At 40.7% G+C, this 20,483-nt stretch overlaps 4 protein-coding genes across 4 annotated transcripts; 2 read left to right on the top strand and 2 right to left on the bottom strand.

Annotated features, from left to right (window-relative positions):
* Positions 1 to 381: 381 nt before the first annotated feature.
* On the bottom strand, positions 382 to 6,399 carry LOC311487163 (uncharacterized protein). The gene is made up of 2 exons (XM_084543323.1): positions 4,739 to 6,399; positions 382 to 2,712 (listed from the first exon to the last, which is right to left on the bottom strand). The coding sequence occupies exons 1-2, from the start codon at positions 4,917 to 4,919 to the stop codon at positions 1,793 to 1,795; spliced, it is 1,101 nt and encodes a 366-aa protein (XP_084399449.1). The 5' UTR covers positions 4,920 to 6,399; the 3' UTR covers positions 382 to 1,792.
* Positions 6,400 to 6,765: 366 nt separating this feature from the next.
* Positions 6,766 to 13,065, top strand: gnl3 (G protein nucleolar 3). The gene is made up of 15 exons (XM_084543321.1): positions 6,766 to 6,923; positions 7,132 to 7,190; positions 7,361 to 7,501; positions 8,182 to 8,301; positions 8,381 to 8,458; positions 8,536 to 8,671; positions 8,788 to 8,891; positions 9,596 to 9,746; positions 10,897 to 10,984; positions 11,125 to 11,302; positions 11,407 to 11,549; positions 11,781 to 11,917; positions 12,086 to 12,249; positions 12,461 to 12,524; positions 12,641 to 13,065. Exons 1-15 carry the CDS (start codon positions 6,911 to 6,913, stop codon positions 12,730 to 12,732), a joined length of 1,668 nt encoding a protein of 555 aa, XP_084399447.1. The 5' UTR covers positions 6,766 to 6,910; the 3' UTR covers positions 12,733 to 13,065.
* Positions 13,066 to 13,648: 583 nt separating this feature from the next.
* glt8d1 (glycosyltransferase 8 domain containing 1) lies at positions 13,649 to 18,196 on the bottom strand. Its single transcript, XM_084543322.1, has 9 exons — positions 17,895 to 18,196; positions 17,548 to 17,646; positions 17,200 to 17,410; positions 16,960 to 17,077; positions 16,771 to 16,855; positions 15,745 to 15,857; positions 15,494 to 15,660; positions 15,237 to 15,349; positions 13,649 to 14,852 (listed from the first exon to the last, which is right to left on the bottom strand). Exons 1-9 carry the CDS (start codon positions 17,908 to 17,910, stop codon positions 14,668 to 14,670), a joined length of 1,107 nt encoding a protein of 368 aa, XP_084399448.1. The 5' UTR covers positions 17,911 to 18,196; the 3' UTR covers positions 13,649 to 14,667.
* A 375-nt stretch (positions 18,197 to 18,571) lies between these two features.
* On the top strand, positions 18,572 to 20,418 carry spcs1 (signal peptidase complex subunit 1). The gene is made up of 4 exons (XM_084543324.1): positions 18,572 to 18,738; positions 19,247 to 19,306; positions 19,401 to 19,487; positions 19,682 to 20,418. Exons 1-4 carry the CDS (start codon positions 18,703 to 18,705, stop codon positions 19,805 to 19,807), a joined length of 309 nt encoding a protein of 102 aa, XP_084399450.1. The 5' UTR covers positions 18,572 to 18,702; the 3' UTR covers positions 19,808 to 20,418.
* Positions 20,419 to 20,483: the final 65 nt, after the last annotated feature.

Consider the following 20,483-nt stretch of genomic DNA (forward strand, 5'->3'; position numbering starts at 1 on the left):
GGCACATAAATCAGGGAATCTTTCAAGTATCGAGGTGAGCCAGGACACCGAGACTGAGGCTGAGACAACATTGTGACATTTCAAGGAGTGTTCCGTGAAATAAATCTATCACCCTAAAACATGCGACATAAATTTTAAAACTTCTGTTGATACTTCATCACAGCTGTGCATATTTGCCTAAACGGTGGCTATTTAAAATTCTCCAAAATAAAATGTCCTGCACAGTGCAACTCCTCTAAGGCCGCTAAGAAAACCCTCCTACTGTGAACTGATCTGTGCTACTAATACCTTTGTGTGTGGAGCTAGAACAATGCAACCTATTTGCTTAGTTATTTGCTTTTTCGTGTTACACTGTTCACATATAACACTGGACAATTACAATGAATACTCAATTACTACTTTATTAAAAAATAACATTTAATACGCAATGATACAACACTGTACAGTATAGTGTGTGTGCAGGGGAGCAGACGTCCCAGAGAAGACTGAGTGATGGGCTGCTGGTCAGCTGTGAGGACGTGCTGGAAGTCGCCTCATGCTGCATTTATCACGTGTAGAGGGATCACTGAGGAGGGACTCGGCATTCTTAACAACAACTGACACTCTGAAGGTATCACGCTGTCATCTTGTGTTTTTTTTTTTCAGTTTAAATTCAAATTCAACAGAAATACTCACAGACCCTGAGTTACTGACTTTTATGATAGCCGTTTCAAGCCAGGCATTAATGTTTCTGGTGTCCCCTCATGTTATGAATGCAGCATTAATCCTGAGAGGAGAAAGGTAACCGTGGAGATCTGCTGTTAAGGGATCAGTCCAATAAGTGAAGAGATACTTTATTCTGTGATGAACCAACCATCCACCTCACATGTTAAATAACCATTGTGGTGAAAACACAGGTGGACTTATATCTTCACTAACTGAGACCCCTGAAAAACCACAGGTAGGTTGAGCTAATACTGTGCAGCCCCGTTAGAGACTGAATTTGTGCATCTAAAACAGATGCCATAGTGCATGTTGAGGGGAAAAAAAGACACCTAAATTTGTGGTAGGTGGGGACTAGTGGTATTTTACAGAATATCACATTATATCACAAAGTAGTGGAGCGGTCTCACAACAGATTTGTCCCGTTTTTAGAGGACGACGTGAAGAGCTGACAATGTGAGATGGCAGTACGTAGCTCTGCAACAATGTAACAGCACTGACGGCAAGTACGGGGGAAAAGAAACGTGCCAGATAGGAATCATCCTTATCAGCTGCTCTTTGCTTGGATTTTATGTTTTTTTAATTGCTACATAAAGAACTGGCAGTGTTAGAAGCCATCAATTGACCAGTTAACTGAGAAAATGGAGCTTATTTCATGCATATGGTCTTGTAATAATGATTATGATATGCACGTCGAGTCTGCAGTGTGGATATAAAGTGACTGGCTGATAATACGCCGTGACCGTGCTGAACATTCTTGCATTAGTGGATGCATCTCTGATTCAAGGCATGTGTGGAAGACTTCATCAGGCTAATTATATGACTAAGGAAAGGCTAGATACTTCAGAAAGGCTAGCTAATAACTCAAATTGTGTCTCAGAGATGTAACACTCAGTGACAAGTACAAAATTAAGTAAATGGCATACTAAAGTGGCTATTATAAATTCTATTGAGGGAATGAGAAGATAAAAAAATGTTCTCTAAGACTTGCAGAATCCCTAGAGCTTGGAAAGTAGGAAGAAAAAGCCTCGTCTCAATGGCAGCGTTTTCAGCTTTTTATAAAAAAGTTTCCCACAACAGCACACTTGCATCATTGCCCTGAGAAGTACGTTCCCTCGCGGCTGTGGGTTTGGAGATGCCTTTTGATTTTGTCAGAGCGACTGAAGCACTTGCCACACACGGGGCAACTGTATGGCTTCTCCCCCGTATGGATCCTCATGTGCACCTTCAGGTGAGCCATCTGCGTGAAGCCCTTCCCACAAATTTGGCAGCGGAACGGTTTTTCTCCCGTGTGGCTTCGCTGGTGCTCCTGGAGCCTGCCGGAGGAGCTGCAGCATTTCCCACACACCCCGCAGCGGTACGGTTTTTCGCGAGTGTGCACTTGTACGTGCACATGCAAGTGGCCAATGTGACTAAACGCCTCGCCACAAACTTTGCAGCAGAAAGACGACATGTGGCCTTGGAGGGGAGATTTTTGATGGGGGCAGTCCACGGCATTTGCTCCTTGGTTGCGCATGTGAGAGGGCTGTCCTCTGTTAGCTCCGGTTGCAGTTCCCTTAGCACCAACCATCTGACCCCCATTCTCCACCCCAATAATGTCAATGTTGTTCTCGTTTGAGCAGTTCGGGTTGACTGGTGCTAGAGGCTGGGCGCCGCTGTTGGAAGAAGTTGAACTTCTGTGGGGGCCTCCACTCTCTGCCTTCACGTGTCTCGATGAGCCTCGAGATCCAGGATCCCTTTCCCTGTTCTCTACGCCTTGACTCTGAGGGAGGCTGGATGTGTGAGGGCCATCCTGGGGGTACTCATTTCCGACACGCGGAGGAGTGAACATATTCTCCGATGTGCTGCAGGAGCCGTGACCCCGGAGCTGATCATCTCCTGGATTGGCCCGCAGATCTCTCTTGTCCTTGATCTGAATAGGAATGCGCTCCTCGTGCCCCATGCTGGGACTCCACTCACGACGTGGATGCTCACCATCCTCCTCGTCCAGCAGCGCCATGGACGGACGATCTGAAAAGACAACGGGAAGACAGAAGAGGCTCAGCTGAAAATACTTACTACCTTGCAGTACATATGGCAGTACAGTGAGTTAATGTTTACTTCTTTCAAATGCATTTAAATATACATTTTACCGACTATAAAGCTATGGCAGAGACAACCAGACCATTTGCAAATGTTAACCGTGTTGTCCCTGTGAAATTAACATTTACCAGGTGGCTTCATGTGCTGCTGCACCCACAATGCAAGAAGGAGCATTTCCGGAGTATTTGTTATCACTGCCACCGAGTTTCCTCCACAACTAAAGGACACATACTTCCTCTGGACAATACATCTGTCTGTATCTCAGGAAATGTATTAATTTATCACTAGATGATTTCCCACACAAGTGAATTGTTTCTCAAGTGCAATACATATGTCTCTGGTATTTGTTGTACTGAGTTTCTGTGCAAATTTGTCTTTAAGAGCAATACTATTATTGGAGTTCAGGAATATCTGTGTGTATGTTCACCTAACTCTTATTCAGCTTGGGTTGGTTTCTTGCCATGCTATAGTTAGCTACTTAAGCTTGATACTCTCACCTTACTATATATATTTTTTGCATTGTCTTGGCATGCCGTTGTAACAACTGAATTTCCCCTTGGGCGTACATAACGTCTTATGTTGTAGCATCATACATCCGATTGTTGGACACACAGAAACAAAAAGAAAATGTGAACAGAAACGTCTCAATTGTCTTGATTACTGAGGAGGTGGCCATCACACAGTTAAGGGAAGGGAAGGGAAGGGAAGGGTGAGGAATCTGAGATCCTTCAACGCGTGCGGCAAGATGCTGAATATCTTTTATCATTCTGTTGTGGTCAGCAACCTTTTCTCTGCTGTGGTCTGACTGCTGGAGAAGCACCGCTGTCAGTGACACCAACAGACAAACTGATCATGGATAACCCTATCCACCCTCTCCACCAAATACTACATAGTTTTATTTTATTTTATGCGTAACAACACCAAAGCAAATTCCTTGTATGTACAAACATGCTTGGCAATAAAGTCTTTTCTGATTCTGATTCTGACAACAGAGCACCTTCTCTCAAAACCTCAGATAACTTTGTCGCCTCAAGGGACGCTACAGGGAAACTGTCCTGCTACAAGCCATCAGTCTGTACAACTCCTTATCTGTGTGTAACACATGACACTCTGGACTGATTGGTACCAGCACATTTTGGACATGGCAGGTTTTTTTTAGGTTAGTGTAAATTAATTGAATCTCATTGTAATTTCATTTCATTTTAATATTCAGAAATTATATTATTCTTGTAAATATTGCATATATAGATTTCTCTACCATTATAGATTATGTATGGTATGCTGAGTGCCTGTACATTGCTGGTGAAACAGTGAAATTTCCTAGTTTGGGATTAATAAAGAATCTATCTATCTATCTATCTATCTGTTAAGTATGTGACACTATAGACTCCTACGTGCTGTATTAATTTACAGTGAATGTAGTCTGAACTTTTGGTTCTAAAAGTGCATGCAAAAACGAATTGAAATGAATAATGTCTTAGCATTCGGAATAATTACTTGCACTTTGTCAACAGTTACAGCTAGGTGTCTGCGTGAGTAGGGACTGGAGTAAACGTACACCACTGACACAGCACCCGGGTGTTTGTTCTGCAGGAGTTTCTGTCAAAATAAGTCGTGCACCAGCGCAATAAATGCGTCAACGTGCACACAAGAGTCAAGACACAGCTGAATGCTAACCAGGGGGGGTTCATGCTAGCTGGCTGGCTAACGAACAAAGGTTGCTAACACGTTAGCCGCTTCACAACAACAGCAGCTAATGGCAACTAGCTTGCAAAGGACCAAAGTTAACTTCCTTAGAAGTGGGGAAGCATCTTTCTGTGCTCGTGCATTGTGTTGTTATGTCTGTTTCGCAAGCCGTCGCCTCCAATTGACTACCTAACGACACCCAACAGACTCGGCTAGCAGTGCAAGATGAAGGGTCGCCACTGCACCGTTAGCTTCCAGCGGAGCTAACCTGGCCATATTTCGATCCCAGCGTCTCGCAGCCTGCGTCTCAGATGGTCGTTCTCCCGCTCCCTGATCGCTATCTCCTCCTGGTACTCTAAGATCGTGTCCTCCACAGACTTGTAAATCTCCTGCGCAGCAAGCATGAGACGCTCAGTTAAGAAGACGTTCAGAAACTGCAGTTTGGTCATTTTCTTGGATTGCACAGAGCTCCTGCTATCATCCAAAATGGACCAAAAAAAAAAAGATGCTCGACCCAATCACGTGACCCGGACTTGTTTCTTCTTCTTCTTCTTCCTTATGGATGAGCCACAGGGATGAACTGAGGAGAAGCTTTGGAGGCAGCGCAGGAATACTTCTCACTTCCCACAGAGGTTTCTTGATCCCACATGTTGTTTTTTTATATTATACTACAGAATGAAGTGGAAATATAGGCTACTATTTTATGCCAGAATCCTGTACACCTTATACAGGTTATGTTTGCCATACAGCTATAAATGGTTTTGACATCAACGGGAATAAGAAATCAGTCACTATCAGTACCACCTTTAAGAAACATGTTCCCTGGGTGTTTCCTGAAAACATATGCACAATTAAGACACAGCGTTTTTGCTGTCAGCACCAGTGAAATCCCTATGGGTCCAGACTTATGGGACAACCTGTACATTCTTCAAACTGTTTAGTGTTTAGAAATAATCCGACGAGTAAAAAAAAAAATGTACCGAGACACTCAACGCAAATGGGATCCGGCTAAGAATCTAACTTAGTATGTGAAAGAAAAAACAATTTATACACTGAGTAGAAGCCACGTAATATGTAATAATTGCATATCTAACTTCTAAATCAAACATAGAAAAGTTAACAGTGTGAAACACAACAGTTCAAGCCGCACACTACACTAAAGAGCTTTGTAGCTGTGTGTGAGAAGTCATAATAAAAGTTTGAAAAGTCAATGTCGAAAGGCATTGTTATACCATTTAACAGATTTACACATCAGTGACAGAATGAACCTATGCAGTAAACATTTAATGGAGGGGTTTATTTTATACGTTTGCAGAACATTAGTGAACTATTTTCACTTACTATGACTTCACTACATTTCACAGAGACATGTTCATTCATTCATTCATTCATACATCTTCTGTAATCACTTGTCCTGTGAGTGGTCACAGAGACATCTCATGATTTAAATTTTAGTTACTATTACGTTTGTATGAAATACTTATAAAATGATGCAGTACTGATAAACTGACCAGTCATACCTAAATCTGAAATTGCCTGTGCATTAGTAACGTGCATTAGTAACTCCGTGAATAATATATATATAGAACCTGTGAAGGTTCTCAGGTCATCCAGGTCAAGGTTCAAAAATGACAACTGGACTTTTTGAGAAGACGTTTCACCACTCATGCGAGTAGCTTCTTCAGTTCATATACAGTAGTATATTATATTCAATCATTGTTTTCACAGTAAAAACGTTTATGTTTGATACTTAAAGTGCATTTTCCTAATAATACATTTTTATTCTTACTCTCTGAATGCTTGATTAACAGTATGCAATATAACAACCATAGCAAAACTGGTCTGGCCCAGTGATGGGCCACACAACCCACTTGCACTTGGCCCACATGCATGAATGAATTATGGTAATTCTACCTTAATTCTACCTCTTACCTCTGTATATTGTGAATACTTGTGCAATATTGTTCCTTTTACTTTAAATGCATCTTACTTATTTTTTATATATATTTTTGTATTACTTTTATTCTATTGTATTTGCTCTGTTAACTGTCACTTTATGGGAGCAACAGCAACAAAACAATTTCCTTGAAGGATTAATATTAAGTATTCTGATTCTGATTCTGATCATCTTTAGGACTATATATTATAGACATTGTCAGTCAAAGATAATAGTGAACTGAAGAACAGTCTTACTTTCATTTGAGTCAATTATGATTGAGAAAATAATTCAGAATATTTTTTCTACAACAACTTTACTTAATGTAAAGTGACGCAGACCTGACGCAGACGTAATGTGCGCATTACCACCCCCGGTCAGCAGGGGGCGGAATACGAACTACTCGCTGACAGAAGCGGAAGTGACAAAACATCTAACTTGTGCAGTCTTTTTCCACGTGTGTGAGAGCATTTCAGTCGCATTGGCAGGTCCACCCGCTCCACGATGAAGCGACCAAGTAAGTGACTATTTATCTTGATGTTTCTTTAACATATCAACTCGTGTAAAACAGACATTTAATTCTTTATTAGTCGGTTAAACCAGGCGGCTAATAAGCGATCGGCTGTTGCTGCTTACAGCTTTGGCTTGTCGGTTTGCATTAGCTTGGCACCGAGCTAACTTTTCAAGCAGCGTTTGACTCTTTTATTTTTATCTTTTGTCTTTAGAGTTGAAGAAAGCAAGTAAGCGGGTGTCATGTTCCAAACGTTACAAGATACAGAAGAAGGTGAGTGGCTCTACTCTGGTATTCTTGTTAGCTTAGCATCACGACTTGGAGAAATGTTACAATGATTGGTGAAGGCCCATGTGAACGAGAGGAAAATACTGCTCTTAATTTCTGCTTTGTTTGACTAATGTCAGAGTCCACAACTGAGTTGCACTTTTTTTTCTATTTAGGTCCGGGAGCATAACAGAAAGCTAAAAAAAGAGGCGAAGAAGAAAGGAGTGAGCAAAAGAGTGAAGAAGGATCTCGGAGTTCCCAGCAGTGCTCCCTTCAAGGAGGAGATCCTCAGAGAGGCAGAGGAGAGGAGGCTACAGGTCGGTCATTCACACCTTTTTTTTTAATTGGAACAATTATCTGGAAACATTTCACTGTCATTTTCCAAAATAAAGTCTCTATGTAAATCTATAATCTATTAATATAATACGACAACTAAAGTTTAATCTTTTATAATCATCTCAGCCTTTAGATGCTTTTTTTTATTTTAATTTTTTAACTGGTAGTTGGCATCTATTATGCATTGTATGTAACTGGGGAGTGATCTTTTCTCTAAAGTACAGTCCTTCGTGAAAATAAAATCCGGTCTGTTACATATTTAACCCATCTTTCCCAATTTGCGAGTAATTGTTCCAATTTATAGTTGACAGATGCGGTCATCTTCTCCATTTTGTAAATGTCCATCCATGTATCCAGAGCGGGAGTCTCTTGTCACAACCATTTCCTGGTTTAAGCTTTTTTTTTTTTACCAGCCGTCTGCAGTACATTTATTAAATATTCAACTCTCTTTGACCATTTATTATAAGATACCTGGTCTTAATTTTAGGGGTGTTTCTTGGTTTAAAATTTCTCATAGGGCTGCAAGTATCCCTTTTCAGTTACATAATTGTTTTGGGGTTTTTTTTCCCAGTTGGTAAGAAAAAAAATAGTCCGATATACCACAAGATCACATGGTTTCCAAATAATGGTAATAAATAATAAACACATTTTAATCCCATAGATTGAAGCTGAAAAAGAAAAAAAACGGCAAGCCAAAAAGGAGGAGCGGGCCCAGAAGAGGAAGAATGAGAAGCAGCCTGCAAGTAAAGAAACGGAGCCCACTGCCAAGAAGGCTCGAGAGGTAAAATGCAACACAATCCGTTGTTTAAGATTTAAATCACTCCACAGTTGAGCCTCATTTTTCTTTCTTTTCTGCATAGGACAACAGTGGAAATAAACCACAGAAGAGTGCACCAGACAAGAGCTCTAAACAGCACCTTTGTGCTGAATTAAACAAGGTAAGCACTACCCAATTCCAGTCAGTGTATTATACTAGAGAGTAGTGGATTAACTCACGCAGTCTCCTCTCCCTCAGGTAATTGATGCATCCGATGTAATAATAGAAGTCCTCGATGCTCGTGACCCCCTCGGATGCAGGTGTCCACAGCTGGAGGAGGCGGTGCTGCAGAGACCAGGCAACAAGAAGTTACTTTTGGTTCTAAACAAAATAGGTAAATGGACACGAGAGCTGCTCATATTCAAATTTAGTGCTGTACATACACTGCGCAGAGTGTTTGTGATCAGTTATAAGTTTGACTGAATTGTTTCTGGACGTTCTGTGTTGTAGATCTGGTACCAAAGGAGAATGTGGGGCGGTGGATAACGTATTTACAACAGGAGTTTCCAGTTGTGGCCTTCAAAGCACCAACATATGTCCGGGACAAAACAGTGGTAGGAGGTGCATTCACACAGCAGTGATTAAAAAAGCAGCGTATAGTGGTTTATGTGAACATGGTTGATCTCAGCAGATTTTAATTGTCAGCAACTTTCTGTTTCTAATTAAGTCAGCCTTTGGTTATATTCATAAACTTTTGAGCTTTTTAACCTTAATTTGACTAATGTTTTTAGCCCTACCTAATGGATAGTTGTAAATGAGTAAGGAATCAACAGTAGCTCGAGGTTAAAGGCGCACATTGTCCAACTTTTCACTTTGACCCAAGAAGGAAATTAAATTTGAGTTCCTCCTTTAAATTTACGACCTCCTTATATTTAGTTGTCTGTAAATGGCTGAGATAACATCCTTTGTCAGAGTTTATACTACACGGCACAAGCTGCATGTCATGGTTACAGAGAAATTATGTTCGTGTAGAGTCTCCTTCAGTGTTGTAATGTGGAGGACTGAGAAAGTTGAACAGCTTGTGTTGTGCTGTTATAACTGGTTATAACCTCCAAGAGTAATGAACAAACCACACCGTTGAGTCACTCTGTGCTATGCAGAGCTGATATGTGTGTTTGTGAGTCATTTTTAAAAGCCTCTACACACACTGTCGTGACAGAAGAAAACTGAGTTTATTTATAAAAAAATAAATAAATAAAATAAAAATTTTTTGTGGATGTCGTTGAAAGTAACACTGTTCTGGTTCTGTCTTCATCAGCAAGCTAAAAAGCGAAGAATAATTGCATCCAATGAAGTCCTGGACAAATCCAGAGGAGCAGCCTGCTTTGGAAACGGTTGTCTCACTGAGCTGCTCTCAAGTTACGCTGCTAAAAGACAGAGTGAAGTGTCGCTCAAAGTGGGCGTAGTTGGTAAGCACAGCTATCCTACAAAGACTCCATGTCCCTTAACAATGTAACGTAACTGTCTAGAATTTGTAGATTTTATTAATTTTTTTTAAACTGCCGATTAGCTTCAAGGCGCTTATATACTACTGCGGGACCTACGCACATAACCTACGCTGGTGCAAGTCATTTATGCTCGTCAGTCTGGCTCACTCTGTAACAACGCAACCCAAACGCTAGTTGGCGATGTGTCTTTTTTGCCAATGGAGGTTATTTAATTTTTTTTCTACTTCCTGCTTCACATGGCAACAATGGCAACTGAAAATTTCACCAAACACGAGTCATACAAATGTCTGTGTCTCCAAACGTCCTCAGTTAACCTTTCTGATTCTTTATTGATCCAAAACAATCAATTTGAAAATTGCGGAGTTGGAGAAGCAGCTGGAAATACTAAAGCGGTAACACACTGCTACCTAGCAGACCAATCACAGTTCTTGTGGTCTGCGTCGGCGCGGGTCGTAGTTACATTTCTGGGGAGGTGCACGTCGGCTACGGCGCTCTTTGGCGTTGATGCATTATTGTGGGTTGTGTTAATTAATTGAATAGAATTATTAAATGTCTCCAAAGTAGACTTTTGTAGAATCTGTGATGATACAATGTGACATTAACTGAAAAAGTAAAAGCTGAGCGACGATGAAATCAGAGCACCTACCTAGATGCTTGTGGGATGCCACTTACCACAGCAGACACTGATCTGTCAGGGAGCTGAACAAAGAAGTGGTGGTGACATAATGACAGTTGAATACTGATTAATGAACATGTTGCTAATAAACTGCTTTGTAGCTGGAAAACATCATTCAAGATGAAGTTAAATGTGGCAGTGTTTTTGCTAATCAAGTAAATGCAATATATTTTTTCTTAATCCAAGTTCTGTGTGGTTTACCAGTTCTGAAACATCAGTACCACCATCAGTTGCGATCTTTCTCAGCTGCCTGATCCAGCTGTAGACAATGACTGCTGTGCATTACAGTAGTGCACTCCTATTACAGTAGTTCACTTAAATACGTCTAATTATTGGTTTAATATGAAGAACCATCTGGATTTATGCCATCATTAATATTTCATAATACACTGACACTACCTTACTTACTTTACATGTTCTCCTTTACACCCGCAGGCTTTCCTAATGTAGGGAAAAGCAGCCTCATCAACAGTGTGAAGGGGATGCTGGCATGCCATGTTGGTGTCAAGAGAGGCAACACCAGGTAGGTGTCAAACAAGTCATCCATCTTTCTTTCTTTTTATGAAGTTAATTAATGTGAATATTGGTGACCAACATATTTGTTAGACTTTATTACTTGTAGACAATTTTATGATGAATTTTTCTCTCTTTACTGCTGACCAGACACATGCAGGAGGTGCACATCTCCAAGAACGTCAAGTTAATAGACAGTCCAGGAATCGTGGCGTCGCCATCCAACCCACCAGCCTCTATGGCTCTGAGGAGCCTGCAAGTGGAGGAGGGCCAAGAGAGTGTGGCGGAGGCTGTCAGGACTCTGCTTAAGCAGTGTGACAAGACCCAGGTAGGAAGAGGTGCCATGAAAAGGAGAGAGAGGTGTTGGATTTGGTTGGTCATATAAACTGCTTTTCTTAAATTAACATCTGGTATTTGGTTTCTTTGTTCTAGATCATGCTTCAGTATAACGTTCCAGACTTCAGAAACTCTCTGGAGTTTTTGACCTTGTTCGCCAAAAAACGAGGTTTCCTGCAGAAGGGTGGAATCCCTAACACAGAGGTGGCGGCTGCCACTTTCCTCGATGACTGGACAGGGTGAGTGTTTGTGTTTTTCAGAAGGCTTAAGAAGACTGGGCAGCTGCAGTGCATGAATTTGGAAATGAGGACAAAAATGTGAATCTGGATATAATCATGAAGACTTCTAATCCAACTCTGATCCAAACACTGTGTCAGACGAGCTGCAAATATGTCGAGTGGCAAGAGCTACATTTTTGACTAGATGCATAAATCACAAAAGTCTCCATCTTTGTTTCTATGTCTGCTCAGAGCCAAACTCGGCTACCACTGTAAGGCACCAGGAAACCACAGCCTCCCTGCCTACCTGTCTGACGCTGTGGTCACTGAGATGCAGGACGGCTGGGATCTAAAGATGCTGAAAGCAGGAAATGAGGAAACTCTGAAAGGTACTGGTGTTAAATTCAGTTTTATTACTAAATTGATTATGAAGTCAATATATAAGTTAATGAAGCCCATATTGTTTTTTTGTTTTTTTTAAAGAGATGCAAGAATGAATGTCTTTGATGAAAGGGTCATCTCATCTAACATGTCTCTGAAAACGTTTTCTTTTGCAGGTGTTAAGTTCCCAAGCCTTGCCAGCAGTATAACCTTCATCTCTAAAGGCCCAACTGCTGGTCTGCTGAGTGTCGCCGACGTCTCTGAAGAAAAATCTCCTGCAGTGACAAAGGTTGCAGCCGCAGAAGAAGAAGCAGCAGATCGGAATGATGAAAACGATGAGGTAACTACAGATGGAGAACTGCCAGACAGTACTGCTGCTTGGAATAATGGAAATGAGGACAAAAACGCAAGTCTTGATTTGTTGATGAAGACTTCTAATCCAACTCTGATCCTGCCAACTAGACACTTTTTTTTTTTTTTTCCCACTGAAAGCTTTCTCTGTCTTTGGGATTGTTGGATTTTAATATTTAAAACTTCTGCTCTTCTTGCAGCCTGAAAAAACCACAGAAGAAGCAAATACGGCAGAGGAAAATCCACAGAAAAAGTCACAGAAAAGCAAGTTTTGTTAAATTTTCCTGTTTTCTTGCAAAAAAAATTGTTTGTTTTACAGATATCCACCCTTGTTTTTTTTATTGTTGGTTTTTAACATCTCGTTTTCTCTTTTTCACCAGGTCGTGTGCGGTTTCAGTCTGTCCCCATCGACATCAGCCTCTCTACAGCTACAACAGCTGACGCCTATGACTTCAACACAGATTTTAAATGAGCTTTGACTTCAGACTGAAATGAGTTCACATGAAGTGGATATTAAGAGCTGGATAGATGAAAATGCTCACATAATGGGACCTCTGACCTTCTGTTTGTCCTTCCAGTTGACTGTATAAGAGCAGACTTGAGCTGGTCAATCATGAGCCAGTCCCTCTCTGCTTAAACCTGGAAGACAGTGGGATAGCTTACAACACAGGGATTACCATGCACTTACTTGCCAAAATAAAAGACAGACTTGTAAAAACAAATGCATTCTAATAACAGTCCTGCACAAAATCCTCCTCTGCGATTGTTATAATGTTCAGATCATATAAAATTGTAAGAAAGGTGATTGAGCTGTATGATCATTTTGTAGGATGTACTTAGTGGATCATGCTGAAGTGTCTGAGCCCTGAGTGGAACCATGAGTGCTTGGCATTGATGTGTCACTGAATGTGATACTGTGACTGTAAAGTGATTTTGAGTACCAGTAGGTAGAAAAGCACTTCATAAATGCAAGGCCATGCCAAAATAAAAGGTGTTGGTACAATATTCTATAACCTTCATGGAGCTAACTTTTAGTGCAGGACTGCTACATCAGAATGCATTAGTTTTCACTAGTGTACCTAATTAACTGGCCAGTAAGTGTATTTTAGACCACATTTTTCAGCTGATCAAATCCACAGGTTTTGTCTACAGCTCATTACTGCGTGTGTGTGTATATATCGACTGCCTACTTTTCCCAGATGTTTGCGAAAGGTGTCATTTGTAATATTTTGTGTTAATGCAGAATACTGTATATAGACAACCTACTATAAATGTAATAAAACCACCTACAAAACGACAAGCTGCCTTTGTCGTATTTTTCCAATTTGGACTTTTATTATCGGTACAACTGAAAATACTGCCAGATTTTAACATCTTTTCTTATTTCATTGTTGGTCATGGAAAAAGGAATGAACACAATCGCAGGAGTATAACATGTAGGTTTTATTTCATGTATTGTACAAAAAAGATGAATATTTACACCGACATGATGACTGCTTTTCAATGTGTATAAAAATCCTGAAGGTGGAGTTGGTTAAGCGCTGGACATTAGCACAAATGTGTCCTTATGTTTTAGTTTGCTTAGTGTAGTGGTCTGCATACAGTCAAAAAAACATACTGTAACAGTTCAGTACGATACCAAGCCCAGCAGTACGAGTTAGTGTTCATCTGTAGCATAGCTGTTTGGTAAAATTAAAATGGTAGCTCATCATTAACCTGACTGCACTTAATCTGAAAGGGGTTTGAGAGACTGCCACTGAGAACAACAGATTTCTAGAAGTTAAATATATCAAAACTAGACAACTTGACAAATGTTATGTGCAATTTAGTGAAATGATATTTTTTCCACAGGAGGATTGAACTGAGGTAATGGTATTAGAGCATCTGCATGGATAATACAACGAGAATTCAGACTAAGGAATGTGCTTGGAGCAGGTCTCAACTTTGGGCTGACTATTAGCTATGACAGCTCCGCTACAGAACACTTCAGTTCGCTGCTCACTATTCAGCTGCCTGTAAACGTACCTACTTAGGCCATGATTACTTTGACACTGGTAGTTTAATTTGTGCATAAATGTCTTGGCACACTGAGATGGTGTCTGACCACTGCTGGCAAGGAGTGTTGCATATATTCTGTTGATATGATACTCTCTTTATGCAACACCTCTGATCATGATGATTCATACGTCAAACAATCTGATTATAATAGTTTATCAAAATACTGGTGGTAGCAATTTCAAAGGGACGGGACAGAACAAAGGTTTAGTGTTAATGTAGTAATGCAGGTCCACAGAACTCAAATACACTGCCTGGCAAATGAGAAGGCCTTAGTTCCTGAGAGGTAACGGGGCGTGTTTCTGCTGCGACAGGGCTGGTCCAAAGATCCCCCGAGACACGGTTTTCCAATCTAGCTGTCCCCTGCGTGTCGGCGCACAGGATGAAATTTCCCTGTGGGGTCTGGAATGAACCACTTGTCCCACACATCAGTGAAGGAGGATGTTCTTCCCCAGGGCTTGTAATGTCCGTTCCAATGGAGGAGTTTGGCAGCTTTCACAAACTGGAGGGAGTAGCGGTTTCCAGCACCGGTTGTACCTGACAAGACGTTTGATTATTATTTTATTGTGCTTAGTATTCAAAAACCATACAATTTCTTTTTGGAATTCTAATAAGACAAATATGTCACCCAACAAGTTAATTTTCTGGCAATGACGAACTTATGTAACCCGATAACTTGCATCCTTCCTAGTCAACAGTCTGCTTCTCAAGTCAGTTGCATCAACATTTAAACTGGATGACTTAATTATGACAAACACTACTGCAGGAATAATTTGGCATTTTTGGAAATTGGTTTTCTTGCTGGGAGCTGGACAAGACAATCAAAACCGCTCTAGCATCGTTCAGTTAAACATGTAGATATAGCCGCGAGAATTGCCTTAGCACGGCTCAATTTTCTGACTACAGTTAAGCTGAACTTACCAAGGTGTCTCACGTGCCACAGTGGGTCGATTGTGGAGTGGCGTTTGTAAAAAACAATGAGGAGTGGAGGAGTGGTGATGCTTTCCGCAAGTGCTTTACTGTACAGATCCTCCCTGAGGAAAGAAAGAAAAGTAACAATGCCAACGGGATTTAAGTTGTGTTTTTACAGTAGGATCCTATTTTTCCCCTAAGCTGTCTGAATTCAACATAAAATACTTCTTTCCACCCACCATTTTTCACCTGTATGAGTCACTTACTTGTTGTTGAGCTCCATCCAGTGCTCCAGCTGTTGGGTGATGTTTTGGTTCTTCCATTCAGTCAGGTTGGCAACTATGACCCCCGGGTTGAAGGAGCAGGTGGTGGCCCTCATCGCCAGCTTCTTAATCGATTCCTTCTTGAAGTCCAGAAAACCTATATAGTTATTCTGTTGAAAGGAGATGATTATTTATTCACAGGTATTTGATGTTATTTTTTTTGAAAATGCTCAGCTGTAGCAACAGATGCACACCTGATTTCCAGCCCCTCGAACGATGCCCTTCGAGGATGCCGTGTCACAGTCATCTGAGAAGGCAGCTGCGTGTCCTGGTTTGAGGTTGGTCTCGTAAAGCTCCTGAATGTCCCCTGAGATCCAACGGAAGAGACAAAATGCGTTCCTTAAGTTTACTTCCAGAAAATTCTTTCTCTTCTTTCAGCATTTTTGAGCATTTATACTGTTAGATGTAAGTCACACTTCATTAAAGACCCAGTGTGTATGATATAGGGGGATGTCTTGGCAGCCAGTATTTATAATTGTGTTTTCATTATACTCTAGTCACTTGAAAATAAGAATCATTGTGTTAGCTTAGAATGCTACAGCAGCCCAGAAGGAACAAACTAAACACTGACTATAGAGAGGAACTTTTGGTCACCACTGTAGGTAAATAAAGATTGAGGATCGCTGTGCAACATCACCCACAGGATTCCTGATGAGCGGTTTTAAAGCTCAATGTGGGGTGGCTCCGATGGCGCCACCATCGTAGCAGTGCCTGACTCCGCCCAGCTAACTCACAATCGGGCAAAGAGGTGGAGAGTGAGCGGAGCTGCAGAAGGCGGGCGACGCCAACGCAAACATCTAGTAACCTGAGACGGCACCTACCCGTCACTCAAAGTAACCGCTCATTTAATGGTGCATACCTTTACGCGTTGATATCACTTAAGCATGCGAGTTATGTAAAAATGCACAATTTTGCTATAGAGACACAAACTGTCTTTAAACAGGAATGCAAACATATCTGTTTCTGCTGTAAATATGGGCATTTGAGCATGGTGTCTGTGGGGACTGATTCTCTTTTAAAGCTGGCTTCAAGTGGTCATTACAAGGCCAGCAGTTTTTGGTACCATGGAGGTTGCCACTTATATGAAACTGAGGTGTGAGGAAAGGAAAATTAAATTTTTGGCAATCTGCAACCTCATCACTAGCTGCCACTAAATCATGCCCACTGCTCCTTAAAGCTTAGAACCTATGCAGCCCTCTTCCTCTACGATAGTTTCTTACCTTGCACAATTACATCATCATCCAAATAGACAGCTTTCTCTGCATCTGGTATGTATGCAGGCATGTAGAATCTTGCAAAGGTCAGCTGAAAAACAGACCATTAAGACAACGTTAACCACAGATAAGGAGCAGCATGTAGATTTTATTTTATTTTTTTCTGAGAAGTCATGCTATATTCAGTGGTCTTACTGGTTTTGCAGCCTCCGGCGTTTGAGCATCTTTACTGATCTTCCTGCTGAGGAGCTCAGGCTTGAAAATAACTATCTTATGTTTGATATTGTTTAGCTTCGTCTTACTCATCCACACTCTGTTGGAAAAATAAGAAAAAGAATCACATTAGGTTACTTATATCACACATTACTTAGTGTAAGTTGTGTCAGGACATGCAGTAATACGCTCAAGTGTAGCAACAAAAAACAAAGGTCTTACTTCAGGTGATCGACAGTGTCGTTCAAGGTCACAATGGTGAAGACAACGTTGGCTTTAGTGTTCTGGTAGACGCTGTTCATGGCAGCAACCACGGCACCGAGCCGGTCCTCGTCGGCAGCGATGAGAACCGGGACCTCCTCACCATTCCTCTGCAAAAGTGGTCTGAGGTCTGGAGACAGCTCGGCCTCGAAGGGGAGAATCGCGCCCGCATCTGAGAAAAGGACACATTTCACAAATTGATTTCATGGATTTATTTAAGATATGCCTATAGATTATAAGATATGCACAGCAATAATACACTAGCTAGGAGGAAAAGGTGAAAATAAGAATAATAAAAGACCAACACACCTGGGTTTTCTTTGTGTAAAAAGTCACTGAGGTTGAGGAGGTTTCGTTGAACTATGATGAGGAAGGCCACAGCCAGCAGAACAAGGATGATCACGTTTACTGAGAGAGACACAATGAAGACCTGATATTAGTATCAGCTGAGGTACACAGGGCAGCAGTCCAGTCAACGTGGGGGCTGGGGAAACCACACATTTGAGGCAAAGTAACATGATCTGTAAATGGTACCACAGCAGACAGTTTTTCCTCAATGTTTTCTATTTAAATGTCATTTTTCAAACACAATGTTAACATGCAGACATACGGAATAGTATGAATGCTGCTTAAGAAAACCAGCCACATTGACCCACCTCTCCTTAGTGTCATGACAACAGTCTCATCCGTTTCTCCAGCAGGTCCAATAAAAATCAAAAAAACATCAGGTTATCTTGAGCGGAGCCCTCACAGGTTATACTACTGGGTGTCTACTGAGGGCTGAGGTGAACCCGAAATGCTGCTGCACCGCTGCGTGGCGGTGACACACAATCACAAGTCCGTGCGCAAATTAGAAGCTGTTGGTTGTGTGTTAATGTTCTCACATTTGCGATACGTGCAATGTTGGCGGAGTTTTAAGAGGAGACCATGCCGGAGTCTAATTCACGGTGAAGCCAAACTGCCAACTCAACATCAACAAGTTTATTCCATCCGTTTATCACAATTGTACGTAGAAATAGATGTCTACTTTGTGCCTGATTGGAAAAAATTGCTTTCTCTCGCCGTTTTCAGTACCCAGGAATGTTATGAACTATATTGTGGTATGTGCACTTACTTCAATGTCTGGAAATAAAAGTAAAAAATATATGAAGAAAATATGATATATTTTATTATGTCTCCAATGTAGCGGCGATATATTCTGTCAGGCAATCTTCTAGACAGTCAGAACGTCAGAGCACTCCTCAAACAAAAAAATAATAATTTGACCGTTACGTTGAAAGGGATTGGCCAATCCCCATTATCTATAGATCTACGCACTTGCGCAGTAAACACAGGTTTAGGCAGGCGGAAGTGGCTCAGTGGGTCCTTTTCCTTCACGACGTAGCTTTTCAAACCGGAAGGACTGCTTCGGTTTGTAAATCGTTAGGTTCGTTCAGTTTATCCTTGCCTGTTTCAAGTGGAATCATGCTGTCTATATTCAAATCCATCCCCACGCACATGGTAAGAGATAATTCATTCATGTAATGGGAATTTGCAAAGTTAAGCAATCCCATGCGTTTAATTTTTGCTGTTCTATTAAGCTAAAGCTAGCGTTAGCTGGTCGATGATGTTGTTTCATGGATAACAGCTGCTATCTAACTTCATGTTTTAACATAAAAATTCATATTCTGTAAACAAAAAGCTTTGCAAAATGAGTATTAAATGTGCATTTTACCTGAGGTGTATATAGATATTAGATTTTGCCTTATATTTATGTGATCGTCTGTGAAAGCGCATTACTATGAGGGTTAATATCAAGAGCTTACTGTTGTAAATTAGTTCAACTCAGTATATCCTCCTGTTAGTGTGCCGTCATTTAACCTGCTGAAAAGATAAGTGTAATTAAATGCAGATTTCAGGCAGCACTCATGTTTCAAATGATGTAGTTTTACGTACCTCATACTGTATATGACTTCCTGTCATTAATGTTGCATCCTTTTTGACCTTTTCTTCTCTTACTGTGTTCCAGGATTATAAAGGCCAGAAACTGGCTGAACAGATTTTCCAGGGAATAATACTCATCTCAGCGGTAAATAATAAAGACACTATCCCACTACAATGGAAGTGATATATTTTTTTAATTATAATTTGGCTTAATGATGAACTTTGTATTGTATCTTTAGGTGATTGGCTTCGTGTACGGACTGATCGTTGAACAGTTTGGGTGGACGGTGTACATAGTCTTGGCTGGATTTGCTCTCTCTTGTGTGGTAAGCTTTATATTGATTGCTTTGCATACAGATGGATAAGAAATAGATACATTGTGCACCCATGAAAAAGTCACTATTTGCCTGTCTGTTAACACAAGATATTACAGAGTAGGAGGCTTTGAGTCATTGCTGGTGCACTTGTGTTTGCACAACATGTCATAACTTCTTAATTTTGTTTCCATCCTTTACTCTAGTTGACCCTGCCCCCATGGTCCATGTACAGACAGAATCCTCTATCCTGGCAGCCAGTTATACCAGAGAGCAGTGGGGAGAGCAGCCAGAAACCTCAGGAAAGCATCAAGAAGAAGAAGCACAAATAACTCCGAAACCATCCCAGTCTGGCTGTTAATACATCTTTTTATAATGGAAATGACTCTCACTTGCCAAAACATAAGGTACACTAGTGAAACTGAATAAATTCTAATATAACAGTCCTGCACTAAATTTCCCTTCATGTCTGTTCTAATGGTCCATTCATATTGAAACAGTATCAGAAAGGTGGTGATTCAACAGGATCATCATTTTGGAGGATGTAGTTTATGGTGCTATTAAACTGTATTCAATTAAATTCAAAAGTGTTTGTTATTCAGCCTAGCCCACTGACTAGAATGGGGCTGTCAAAATAATAGAAACATTTGTCAGTACAACAAAATACAATTCAACGGCACTACAAACCACAGCCTCCAAAATGAAAACACAGTTGAATCAATAGCTCTGTTCTTTGAACAGATGCTGGATATCATAACCTTCATGAAGCTAAAAAATAGTGAAAGTCTGTTATATTAAGAATGCATTTGTCTTCACTAGTGTACCTAATGAACAGGCTAGTGAGTGTATATTGGAGTTAGTCTTACAAGTTACATTTCAAGCATTTAGGGAAAAAAACTGTTAGTGTTTGTCAATAATCACATAATAAAGATCTCATACTGTCTATGTTTCATAAATGCAGTGTTTTATTTTTATTGAGAATTTTGTTTTCAACAATTCTTTATTGTG

The sequence above is a fragment of the Chelon labrosus genome (genome assembly GCF_963514085.1).
Source record: "Chelon labrosus genome assembly, chromosome: 4".
NCBI classification, from domain to species: domain Eukaryota; kingdom Metazoa; phylum Chordata; class Actinopteri; order Mugiliformes; family Mugilidae; genus Chelon; species Chelon labrosus.